This window comes from Nannospalax galili, unplaced genomic scaffold (assembly GCF_000622305.1).
Source record: "Nannospalax galili isolate Female #2095 unplaced genomic scaffold, S.galili_v1.0 scaffold898, whole genome shotgun sequence".
Taxonomy (NCBI): Eukaryota; Metazoa; Chordata; class Mammalia; order Rodentia; family Spalacidae; genus Nannospalax; species Nannospalax galili.
This window is the reverse complement of record NW_008342399.1, coordinates 3374532-3387732: the sequence shown is the minus strand read 5'-3', so window position 1 is coordinate 3387732 and position 13201 is coordinate 3374532. Positions and strand designations below refer to the sequence as shown.

The following is a 13201-nucleotide window of genomic DNA, read 5'->3' as shown; positions in this document are numbered from 1 at the left end:
CCAGAGATGCAGGGATGGTTCAATATACGTAAGTCAATAAATGTCATATCACATAAATGGGCTCAACGACAAGAACCACATGGTCATCTCAATAGGTGCAGAGAAGGCCTTTGACAAAATTCAACATGCATTTATGTTCAAAGTCCTAGAGGGAATTGGACTGGAGGGAAAATACCTCAACATAATCAAAGCTATATACAACAAACCCACACCCAACATCATTCTAAATAGAGAAAAACTGGAAGCATTCCCATTAAAATCAGGAACCAGACAAGGACGTCCACTATCTCCACTCCTTTTCAACACAGTGCTTGAAACTCTTGCTAAAGCAATAAGACAGAAGAAGGAAATTAAAGGAGTACTAATTGGAAAAGAAGAGGCCAAACTATCCCTTTTTGGAGATGATATGATACTAAACCTAAGAGATCCCAAAAGTTCCACCAGGAAACTCCGAAAACTGATTAACACTTTCAGTATAGTGGCAGTTTATAAAATCAATCTACAAAAATCAGTAGGCTTTTTATATACTAATATCAAGCAATTGGAGAAAGAGTACAGGGAAATGTTCCCATTCACAATTGCTGCCAAAAAAAAAAAAAAAAAACCTTGTAATAACTTGACCAAAGACACCAAAGATCTCTACAATGAAAATTTTAAATCATTAAACAAAGAGATTGAGGAAGACACCATGAGATGGAAGGACCTCCCATGCTTATGGATTGGAAGAAGTAATATTGTGAAAATGACCATCCTACCAAAAGCAATATATAGATTCAATGCAATCCCAATCAAAATCCCTATGACATACCTCACAATTAGAAAAAAAAAAAAAAAAATCCTTAAATTCTTATGGAAGCACAAAAGACCCCAGATAGTCAAAGCAACCATGAGCACAAAGAGCAGCACTAGGGGGATTACCACACCAGCTCTATAAGTATACTACAGAGTTATAGTCATAAAAACAGCATGGTACTGGCACAAAAATAGGCACATAGATCAATGGAACATCATTGAAGAAGACCCAAACCCTAGTACACACAATTTCAGCAACCTGATATTTGACAAAGGTGCCAAGAACACACAATGGAGGAAAGACAGCATCTTCAACAAATGGTGCTGGCAAAACTGGATCTCCACCCGTAGAAGAATGAAACTAGATCCTTATCTTTCACCTTGCACAAAAGTCATCTCCAAATGGATCAAAGACCTCAATGTGAAATTGGAAACCTTGAAACTATTAGAAGAAAATGTTGGCAGACACTTACAAGATATAAGTGTAAGAAAGGATTTTCTAAATCAGACAAATATTGCTCAGGAATTAAGGTCAGCAATCAACAAGTGGCACCTCATTAAACTAAAAAGCTTCTGTACAGCAAAAGAAGCGATCAAAAAAGTGAAGAGAAAACCCAAAGTGGGAAAAAAATCTTCACCAGTGACACATCTGACAGAGGTTTACCATGCAGAATACATAAAGAACTTAACAAAGAAGCAAGAAACCAAATGACCCAATTAAAAGATGGGCTAAAGACCTAAACAGAGAGTTCTCAAAGGAAGAAATAAAGATGGCTAAGAAACATCTCAAAAAGTGTTCAACATCATTAGTAATTAGGGAAATGCAAATTAAAACCACCCTAAGGTACCACCTTATTCCGAATCAGACTGGCTAGGATCAAGAGAACAAATGATACCAAATACTGTCGAGGATATGGAGAAAGGGGAACGCTCATTCACTGTGGTGGGACTGCGAACTCATGCAACCTCTATGGAAACTCATAAAAACTAAAGAGTTTGAGAACTCTTAAAAACTAAAGAGAGTGGAGAACTCTTAAAAAACTAAAAATGAACCTACCATATGACCCAGTTATACCACTCCTTGGCATAAACCCAAAGGACTCATCCTATTAAAGGGACACTTGAACAACCATGTTTGTTGCTGCTCTTTTCATAATAGCTAAGAAATGGAAGCAACTTAAGTATCCCTCAACTGACAAGTGGTTAACAAAAATGTGGTATATTTACACAATGGAGTTCTATTCAGCAGCTACCACCTCACATTCCACAGTCTGGCAAACCTTTCACTACAAACCATTTTTCACCAGTATCTAATTTCCTTTTCAGCCAATCTATTAGGTATTTGTAATACCTAAAGAAAGCTACAAAGTCAATCATTTCCTATGTAAATCATTTCCTATGTAAATTACTTTTTGAACAAAAGACTTACCTTTCCTGGTCCCAATCCTGACCCTGGCATTGGAGGTAGTGGAGGGAGAAAAGAGTTCCATCGAGGAGCTTTAGACTTGTTATTTTGTTTACTTCCAGGAGATCTGGAAGAGTTTTCACTGTCATCTGTTGAAAGCTGACTTTCATTTCCATTCTTTAAAAAGAAAAACATGCACATATTTTGTTAAAGAGTAGGAGAACTGTCTAGCATTTATGAGGCCTGGGTTTGTTTCCTAACAGAGAGCTGTTCCTCATTTAGTCTCTGCTTCAGGGAAATGAAGTCTTTTTGACCTTACCTCCTGAGCATTCTGTTCTATATTATTAGTTACTTCACAGGTTGGGGAAAGTAGATCAGACAGATTTTGTTCCTCTCTGTTTCCATATCCAGTGTAAACCACAACACAAGTTTCTCTCTTAAAATCAACTGAAGCAATGGTGGCTGGGTAGACACAGCCATCTTCTGACCAAATGGCAGAACATTTGTCACCAACTTTCCACTACAGAAGAAATCAAAGACACAGACATGCACACATTACTGAGGAGAGCAAACATAATCCCATCTATTTAATCACACTGTTCTTGGTTTCTCTGAGTCTTCTTTACCCAGCCTACTGCATGTTTGAAATACAATCTAATGCCCAAATTTGTCATGAAGAATGAGATAGAGCAAAAGTAATATGAAGTACACAGCACACTGGCCTGAAAAAAGAAAGGGCCCATCAAGTGTTAACACTCTTGCCCTCTGGTAATGATGAAATTAAAGCTCACCGATGAAACATCAAAATGCTTACTTTCCAAAAATAAAAATAAAAAATAAATAAAATGAGATTATCTTCTAGACTACTAGGTTTGGTTTTGTTTCTGCATGAGTTTGGTGCTAGGGATACTCAGGGCTTGGCCCTTATCAGGCAAGTGCTCTACAACTAAGCTATATTCCAAACCCCAGGCTTCCTGCTTTTAATCAGCAGAACTAGTTACCCAGAATTTTTGGTTCTCTGAAGTAGTTTTTGGATTTTTGAAATGGGGGGGAATGGGGCTACAGGTACAACTCAGTTACACAGCACATGCTCAGAATGGGTGAGGCCCTGGGTTTAGTACCCAGCTCCATAAAAAGAAGGGACAACAAAAGATAGTCATCTTTCCATCTCTCTCAATTTAAGAAATAAAACACTGCTAATTCAGTCTACAGCTCTCAGGCACTCACTATAAATAGCATCATCAACCCTCTCCCCCATGCTGGGAAGATCATCAACCCTCTCACCTACACTGGGAAGATCAGCAACCCTCTCCCTGACACTGAAAAGATCATTAACCCTCTCCCCAACACTGAAAAGATCATTAATCCTCTCCCCCACACTGGGAAGATCAGCAACCCTCTCCCAGGCTGACCAAGACCCTGCTTAAATAAATAAATCACCTGCTTCAAGGGAGTTGTGGTATTCTTCTTTTGGTTTTTATTCTTCTTGGCTGGTTTTCTCCTAGGTGCACCTTTTGGTTTATCTGAGGTTTCACAGATGTTGCCATTCTTTAGAGCATGCTATGAAAACAGTAAGAGACGTGCATGTCTTAGAGTGACACATTTTTTAGAAAGTTACAGCATACTTCAGTCACTATTGTAAGATGTCTTAAGGTCCCACCACCTAAGAAAGCCTCCATTTACTTCCTCTCTTCACCACCTAACACCTTTTCCCCCCAAAATAAGCGATACGGAAGGCAGGGTGTGGTGGCACACACCTTTAGTCACAGCACTCAGGAGGGAGACAGAGGCAGGCCTGTATCTCTTTGGATCAAGGCCAGCCTGGTCTACATAGTGAGTTCTAAGCTAGCTGGGACTGCAGGGACACCCTGTCTCAAAAAGACAAAGGGAGGGACTGGAGAGATGGCTCAGCAGTTAAGAACATTGGTTGTTCTTGCAGAAGACCTAGGTTCAAATCCCAGCACCCACATGGCAGCTGTCCGTAACTCCAGTCCCAGGGGATCTGACAATCTCTTCTGACCTCCGTGGGCATTGCACGACATGGGTGCACTTACCTACATGCAGGCAATACATGAATACACATAAAATAAAAATAATAAATAAAATATTTCTGTGCTGGATAGCTTTAGTGTCAACTTGACACACTCAGGTTGAGGGAGCCTCAACTGGGGAATTGCCTCCATTGGACTGACATGTGATGATGTCTGAGGGGCATCTTCTCGATGAGTGATGTGGGAGGGCCCAGCCCACTGCAGGTGGTACCACCCCTGGGCAGGTGGGCCTGTGTTGCATAAGAAAGAAGGCTGAGCAGGGACCAGGAAGCAAGCCAGTAAGCAGTGGTCCTCCATGGCCTGTGCTCCAGCTCCTGCCTCCAGGTTACTGCCCTGAGCTCCCACCTTGGGCTCCCTGATGAACTGTGACCTGGGAGATGTAAGACAAATAAACCCTTTCCTCCCCAAGTTGGTAGTGGTCAGAGTGTTTTGTCACAGCAATGAAGAACAAACTAGGACATAATTTTTTAAAATTTATATATAAAAAAAAAGATAAAGGGAAAGTGATTAAACATTTCATACCTTAAAGGAAGTCACAGCTTTATCATAAGCTTTTATCAATGCTGTATCATCCCAAATGTCAGAATCATCACTCTGAAAGGGGGAAAAAAAACAACTTATGAGTAGATAGAATTAAAAAATGTATAACTGCCAGGCGTAGTGGTACATGCCTTTAATCCCAGCACTCGGGAGGCAGGGGCAGGTGGAGCTCTGTGAGTTCAAGGCCAGCCTGGTCTACATAGGTAGTTCCAGGAAAGGTAGGGCTACAGGGAGACCCTGTCTCAAAAAAACCAAAAAAAAAAAAAAAAGTATGTGGGTGGGGATGTAATTCAAAGCCTTGGTTTGACCCTCAATACCACATAAAGTCAGTCATGGTAGTGACTGTAATTACAAACCTGTAATACAAGCACTACTCAGAAGGCACAGTCAGGAGAATCACTTAAAGTGAAGGCCAGCCTGCGCTACAAAGTGAATTCTAAGCCAGTCTAGACTACAGCATAAGATCTTATCTCAAAAAGCAAACAGCAAGGCATAGTGGCTCTTATCTGTAATCCCAGCACTTGGGAGACAGAGGTAGAAGGCTCTCAGAGAGTTCAAGGCCAGCCTAGGCTACATATTGAGTTCCAGGACAGCCTAGGCTACAGAATGAGACTGATTCATAAAAACAAAACAAATAACCAAACAAAAAAGAAAACTTCAATAAACAAGATTACAGGTATGCATCATCATGCTTGGTTCAAAGATATTTAGATGGTAACCAAGCAGACGAAATAGTCAACATCATTAGTCATTAAAAAGACCATTTATACCAAATGTTCACAAGGATTAGGAGCAAATAGAACTTTTACATACTTCTAGACAGAATGTAAACTGGTATTCCCAGTCTGAAGAGTTTGGCAGCTTCTTAAAGACCCAATATACATCTACCACATGACTCAAATATTTACCCAAGAAAAATGGCATCATCTGTCTCTACAAAGTTTTAAGCACTAAGATTCATAGCAGGTCTATTTGTAAGAGCCCTAAACTGGAAAAACACTCAAATGTTCATGAACAAGTGAACAGATAAATCACAGTACACATATGTAATGGACCACCCAGGAATAGAAGGGAATGGAATCAGAATAATTGGTATTACAATTGGATAAAACAAGATGATTACATTGAGTAAAAGAAGAGAATAATGGATACTGTACAGCTGGGCTGATAGCCCACAGCATACCTGTAATTCCAGCTACTCCAGAGGCTGAAGCAGGAGGATTCCAAAGTCAAAGTCAGGTTGTACAACTTAGCAAGACTGGTCTCACAACGAGAAAGGACAAGGGATATGACTCAGGGGGAACGCTTGCCTAGTGCCTAGCATAAACAAGGCCTTTGGGTTTAATAATACAAGAAAATAAAAGACAAGGAGTGGGAGGCAAAATGACAAACTTCCCTAAGGCTGTCATGGTACAGGAACTCTAAGCTAGGCAACACAGGGAGACATGCAGAAACTGTTGAGATTTCATGAAAAGGTGTCCTACAGCTACTCAGTCCCCAGCTACTGTGGTTCCAATGACCATTTGAATGCAACCTCATGACACAATGAGATAAAATGTCATTTTTGCTTCAAGCCACTAAATTTTGGGTGATCTGTCACATAGCAAAGGCAGCTAGAACACACCATCAGCACCATCTTTATATCTGATTCCCCATTACCCCAGCAGCCCAGTTTTCTTGAGTTACTCCTCATGTCCTGCCATCTTCAAATACTTCTCAACTCCTGAAATCCTGAGAATACTCTCTGGAGTCACCATCACCTCCCAAACTCTCCATCTTTAACTTCTTCAAACATCCCCATCATCTTCTTGTTCGAGAAGATCAAGATTTCCTTGAGAATGCCTCTCCCCTTCCAGCTAGCTCTCCCAAACTCTCTTCCTATCACTACAGAGGTAGGAAAAGAAATCCTCCATGCTCCTTATTTCTATTTCCAGATAATTCTTCCTTTCTCTCTAAAAATCCAAGTTTTGAAATTCTACCATATACTGGTTCCTGGGTCATTATGCATTTCCTCAAGTTTACCTCCCAGTGTTCTAATATGACTCCTGTCATAGTTCTGATAATTTAAGCATCCATATGGATGATCTACTACCCCATCTTTGCAAGTGTTTGACCTCCTCTCTAATAATGGTGTACATCCCCAAATTCAGGTACATCCTTTTATGGTTTTAAATATAATGCCCCCTTAAAGACAGTTTCTCAACTCCTACAGGATGTAGTTCAATGGCAGAGCATTTGCCTAGCATGTGCATGTCCCTAGGTTCCATCTTTGGCATCAAAAACTAAGAATCCCACTCTAATCATTACCTTCTAGGCTGTACACATTCCTTCTAGAACTTGGTGATAATAATTGCTCCATTTTACTAAGACTGGCAACACACTGAATTGCACTCTTTAACAGTCCCTGGGTGTTTAATGTCCTTACTTCCTTTCAAAGCTAGCTTAAATAGTCAATCATTAAGATAACTCGTGTTCAGTAAGTAACCCCCTTCATATCTTCACATCCATTTGGCAAAAACTATTAATTTCAACTCTTGGCATATTCTGTACCTACCCTCACACTGGAACTTAGCATAGAGAAATATGATAATGTCTGGTCTCCTGATCTCATAGTCACAAATCTCGAGAAGGCCCTGGGTGCTGCTGAGCCCCATTTCTACTAAAGTTCCTTAGTCCAACACTAACCAACTCTCCTAGAGGGTTACTTCCTGCCTTTTCTAGTCTGAAACCTCCAACACAGCTTCCTCCAACTTCCTAACCAGTAGCCTTGCTCCTTTCATGAAGACATGAAAATAGAACATTCACAATACCCAGCCATTTTATCTTCCTGTTCAAAGATCTGTACCCATGTAACTGTTATCACATGAACTTCCAATGTATTGCTTTGTTTCTTAGCAAAAGTTTAATTAATCCCTTTTACCTATGCTAGGACACTGAATCATCAATTCTCTTCTTACTTGCATCATTAATTTTTCCACCATTACTGAGTCTTTCCTATTACCTACTAAGATTCTGAAACACCACAAAACATTTTCTAACATACTTTGCCCTCTAATGTCCTAGAGTAAACCCCCTTTAAGTATCTGTTTACAAATGTTGCCCTGATTTCTCTTCTCCGGCTCTCAACTGCATCACACATACCATGCCATGCCCAAGATTGTGTTCCTAATGGTTTTATGTATTTATTTGTGTATTTATTTAGTGGTTGGAGTCTGTTTCCTAGGTTGGCCTCCCACTCAGAATCCTCCTGCCTCAGCCTTCCAAGTAGCTGGGACTGGTTACAAGCATGGGCCACCAACCTGGCTCTGATTTTCCCTTCTTTTTGAAACTGTTGTTTAAGCTGGGTGTGGTGGCACACAGCTTTAGTCCCAGCACTGTGGAGGAAAAGGCAGGAGGATCTCTGTGAGGTTGAGGCCAGCCTGGTCTACACAGCACGTTCCAGGCCAGCTGGGGCTACAGGGAGACCCTGTCTCAAAAAATACAAAAAACAAAACAAAACAAAACAAAAAAAACCGTTAAATTAAAAAAAATTTTATTTACTATTTATGTGTAGGAGTGTACTGCTTGCGTGTAGGTAGGTGCACCCGTGCCGTGAAACGGCGGAAGAGGGCGTCAGATATCCTGGAACTGGAGTTACAGACGGTTGTTAGCTGCCATGTGGGTACTGGGACTCGAACCCGGGTCCTCTACAAGAACAGTCAGTGGTCTTAACCGCAGAGCACGGGTGTGTGTGTGTTGGGGGGGGGGTGTTGGACGGACAGGGTCTCAGTGAAGTCTAGGCTGACCTCAAACCCATCAGGTAGCTGAAGCTGATCTTGGAACTGTTGCTCCTCCTGGCCTCCACCTCCCAAGTGCTGTGACTACGGGCATGGGCCACCAAGCCTGGCTCTGATCGTCCGCTTCATGCACCTGATCTACTAGCAGTTTTTCATCTTCCTTATCTCTGTGCATCACAGCAAACAGCAGCTTTTCGACTGTTCAAGGCAACCCTGCAGCTATCCTTTTCTCTCAAACGTTCCTTTAAAACGGCTAACTGCGAGATTTGCTACCTCTGATTACAAAGGTATATGCAGAACCTAACATTTCAGTCACTGTGAACACCTTGATCGAGATTTCAACAACTCCTTACTGGTTTGCTGCTTCACCCCGCCAGCCTCTGCCCACTACATCCAAGTCACATGGCCAAGGCAAGGGGCAGCACCGCCTCAGCTCAAAGCCCGCTGGGAGCCCAAGCTGCACCCGGATGCTGCAGTGGTCAGGGCTTGCAGGCTACAGCATATGGGCCCTCCGTGAGGCCCCGAGCGATGACTCCGTCTCCGCCAGGCTAGGAGCGTGCCGGGGCGAGGATGGCGAGCTGCGACCTCACCTGGCCTGTACCGCGCAGGAACAGCACCGAGTCTTCCGGCTCCGAGACCGCTCCGCCGCAGCTCATCGCCATAGCGAGCTACCGCAGAAGCTGGTGGAACTCGCCCGGTGACAACTTCCGCCTGGAGGTTCTGGGACCGGAAAAGCACAGTGGCCCGAAGGGGTCAAAAGGCTTCCACGCTTTGTGCAGCTCGCTATCGCAATCCCAACGCTCTCTCTTGCTTCCTCTTGTCCTTTTTTCCTCCTTTCCCTCTCATTTTCTTCTCTTCCCTTTCTCTTCCTCTATCCCTTTCTCTCGTTTCCTAGCCCAAACTCACTCTATATCTCAGGCTGGCCTTCAGCTTTCAGATGCTACTACCTCAGCTTCCTGTGTACCGGGCTTCCAAGTGTGACCCCTGCGTAAAGTGGTTCCGCCAAGTTGTTTGTTTTTAACAGTTTTCTTTAAAAAAAAAAAAAAAAAAAAAAAGTAATTGCAAGTAATTTAGAAAATAGGGTAAGCAACACAAGAATCATTAATTCAGAGGAACCAAAGTATAGCCAAGGTCTTGTTTTATCTAACTCTTGGCTTAGCTCAGTCATAGAGCACTTGAATAGCTTGTGTAGCTTGAGTTTGATCCCTAGCAATGGGGAGTGGAGGACTGGCTGCACAGCAATGATGAAGACAAACATTAAACCTTGTCACAGCTACCTGGAATCCAGGGAGCAGAGTTTACGCCTTTTAGACTTTTTCCACCTTTAATATTAGGTTAGTTTCTATATAGCCAAATCCAAGCAGATTTTGAACACACAAAAATGGGTTTCATAGGGAGGTTTCTCTTGTCTGGCACTGTTTCTTGGTGTATATCTCCTTCAGCTATACACATGGACACATGTAGAGATACTGGATGTTTGATTTTTCAATAGGCTTTTGAACTAACATATTTCCCTCTGGTTTTTTACACCAGTTAAGCACTTCTTCCCCCCCCCCCCGCCAAAGTATCCCATCTTCCCCATTTCACCCTTGATAATCCCTGTCTCCTATGGTCCCTCCCCCTCTGTTGAGCTCCTTCTTCCCCTTTACCCCATGGTTCCTTGTATAACCCTCCATATTCCCCTCCATTTAAATACCCCCATTTTACCCATTTCCCCCTTGGTAACAACTGTCTCCTACTGTTCCTCTCTCTCAGGCTCCTTCATTACCTTTACCTTCCTAGTGCTCTTCCCTTTTCCTGGCTCCTGTAGTTACATCAGGATATATTCTCACTTATAAAGATTGGTACTAAGATCCACAAATAGGAGAGAACATACATCATTTGTTTTTCTCAGTCTGTGTTACTTCACTTAGTATAACAGTGCCTAGTTCCTTCCATTTATGTGCAAATTTCATGTTAGTTTTTTTTTTTTTAACCACTGAGTAGAACTCCATTGTGTGAATGTACCACATATTCATTATCCACTCCTCAGTTGAGGGACATTTAGGTTGCTTCCATTTCTTAGCTATTGTGAAAAGAACAGCAATAAACATGGATGTGCAACTATCTTTGTGGTGGGATGAGTCCTTTGGGTATACGCCATGGAGTGGTATAACCTGATCATATGGTGGGTTCATTCTTAGTTTTTTAAAAGTTCTCCACACTGATTTCCATGGGGGTTGCATGAGTTTGCAATTCCACCAGCAGTAACTGAGTTTTCCCTTTCCCCCACATCCTCTCCAGCATTTGGTATGGTTTGTTCTCTTGATCTTAGCCAGTCTGACTAGAGTAAGATGAAATCTTAAAGTGCTTTTAATTTGCATTTCTCTAATTACTAAGGATGTTGAACACTTTGTAAGGTGTTTCTTAGCCATCTTTATTTCTTCATTTGAGAACTCTCTTCAAATCATCTTTTAATTGGGTCATTTGTTTTCTTGATTCTTTGTTTTATGAGTTCTTTATATAGTCTGGGTACTAAACCTCTGTCAGATGTGTCACTGGTCAAGATTTTCTCCCACAGGAAGATTTTCTCTTCACTTTCTTGGTTGTTTCTTTTGCTGTGCAGAAGTTTTTAGTTTATTAAGGTCCCACTTGTTGATTGTTGACCTTAATACATGAGCAACTGATGTCTGACTTAGAAAGTCCTTTCCTACACCTATATCATGTATGGCACGGCCTATGTTTTCTTGTAACAGTTTCAGAGTTTCGGGTTTCACATTTAGGTATTTGATCCATTTGTAGTTGATATTTGTGAAAGAGACTCCCAAAATTACACAGGCTATTGCCACAGCCCTTGATTGCCTCCCAGAACATGAAAATAAGACCTTGTTGCTGAAGAGAAGACATACTTTGGACTCAGGACTTGGAGGAATGGAGCTGGAACTGACCTGTAAGTCAACTCCCTGAAGGCTAGCTCTCATAATTATGGAAGACATTATGCCAGCTGCTAAGGGGCAACTTCAATCAATGGATCCAACCCCAGCTTTAAGCCTTAATAACCACAACAATGATGGGCACAGAAAACTACACTGAAGAAGAAGTAGGAGGGAACTCATGTGTGGCACTGTAAACATAGCCAAATATGCCTGGCTGAAAAGGTCATAGATCTTAGGGAAAAAAACCCTAAGGCTGTCACATCCCTAGACAAGTGTAATTTCTTACTATATGCTAAATATGGATCCTTATATTTACAGGCAAATATGCCAGTTGCCACTCATCAAAGAAGCTTCTTTTGCAAGAAACAAACTATTACAGAGTTCCACAACTGGTCATCCACAGAGACTAAGTGTCTGTGAAATGCCTAACCCTAAGTGACACATTTACAATGGAACCTCTACACCTAAGGCTCACAGAGCATAATGGAACAAGAAGGGGTAGAGAGAATACTAATGAATCTCTCAACTCTCATCAAGTTGAGAAGTTCACCATGCAACAGAGGGCAATGAACACAAAAGGCCACAAATAACCAAAGCGTAGAGAATAAGTCTGCAAAGTGTGGATCCTTGGACTGGACTCCTATTATTAAAATCCTCTCGCCCAGAGCTCAGGGACCTTTGCAAAAGAGGAGAAAGAAAGATTTTAAGAGCCAGGGGAGGTGGTGCATGACCATATGGAAACAGTTTTACAGGTTCCTGGGACCTTGTTCATATGAAAATACAGCAATGGTGCTAGCATGCACAAGACCCATGCAAACTCAAGCAGTCAGAAATCCAGCATAGAACTGGGGAAATGGGCAGCAGGCACAAATGTTAACCAAAGAACTATTGGCTGCTGATTACTGTTGGATGAGGGAAGAGATGATCTTCTTTAAGGGAGTGGCTCTAGATAGGCTGATTAGACTGCAGTGAATGAACTTGCACTGAGAGACATCTAGGTATACTGACTTGACTCAATAGGCCTTAACTAACAGAATGCATGAAACCCAGTGGGGACAGGGGTTTGGGAGGGTGTGAGTGGGTTAGGGGGTATAAAGATGATTAAGTTGTTTTGTATTAAATACACAAAAATTCAATTAAAATTTTTTTAAAACTAGGTTTTGTGGGGTTGGTGAGATGGCTCAATGGTTAAGAGTACTGGCTGTGCTGGGTGTGGTGGTGCACACCTTTAATCCCAGCACTTGGGAGGCAGAGGCAGGTGGATCTTTGTGAGTTCCAGGACAGCCTGGTCTACATAGTGAGTTCCAAGACAGCTGGGGCTACAGAGGACCTGGGTTCAGTTCCTAGAACCCAGATAGCAACTAAAAACCATCTATCTGTTAACTCAAGTTCCAGGGAATCTGATATTCTCTTTTGGGTTTTGCAGGCATGCACATAGTGCACCCTTGTGCATGCAAGCAAAGCACTCATACACATAAAATAAAAATACATGCATACATACATTTTAAATGGGATTAGTAAGGCATGGTGGCACATGCCTGTAATCTCAGCACTGTAAAGGCTGCAGGAGGATCTTGACTTTGAGGCCATAGTGTTATAGATGTGGATTGAAATCTAGACGACACCTGTCATGAACATGCTTTCAGAAACAGAACATATTCATGTCTTTCTACAATGTCATAATTTATTGAATAACAGAAAATTTACAGATTTAGCTGTTTC

General features: G+C 41.8%; 1 protein-coding gene across 2 annotated transcripts in view; it reads right to left on the bottom strand.

Moving 5' to 3' along the window:
• Smn1 (survival of motor neuron 1, telomeric) overlaps positions 1 to 9298 on the bottom strand; it is a 22100-nt gene extending 12802 nt beyond the window's left edge. Inside the window, exons 1-5 of one of the 2 annotated variants that reach the window (XM_008838485.3) lie at positions 9155 to 9295; positions 4771 to 4842; positions 3638 to 3757; positions 2517 to 2717; positions 2222 to 2374 (exon numbers count right to left, since the gene is read on the bottom strand). In XM_008838485.3, the coding sequence (XP_008836707.1) occupies positions 2222 to 2374; positions 2517 to 2717; positions 3638 to 3757; positions 4771 to 4842; positions 9155 to 9226 (618 nt within the window). In that variant the 5' untranslated portion in view covers positions 9227 to 9295. Of the gene's footprint in view, positions 1 to 2221; positions 2375 to 2516; positions 2718 to 3637; positions 3758 to 4770; positions 4843 to 9154 lie in introns of both variants that reach the window. The other variant, XM_029566149.1, reaches the window with a different exon arrangement.
• Positions 9299 to 13201: the final 3903 nt, after the last annotated feature.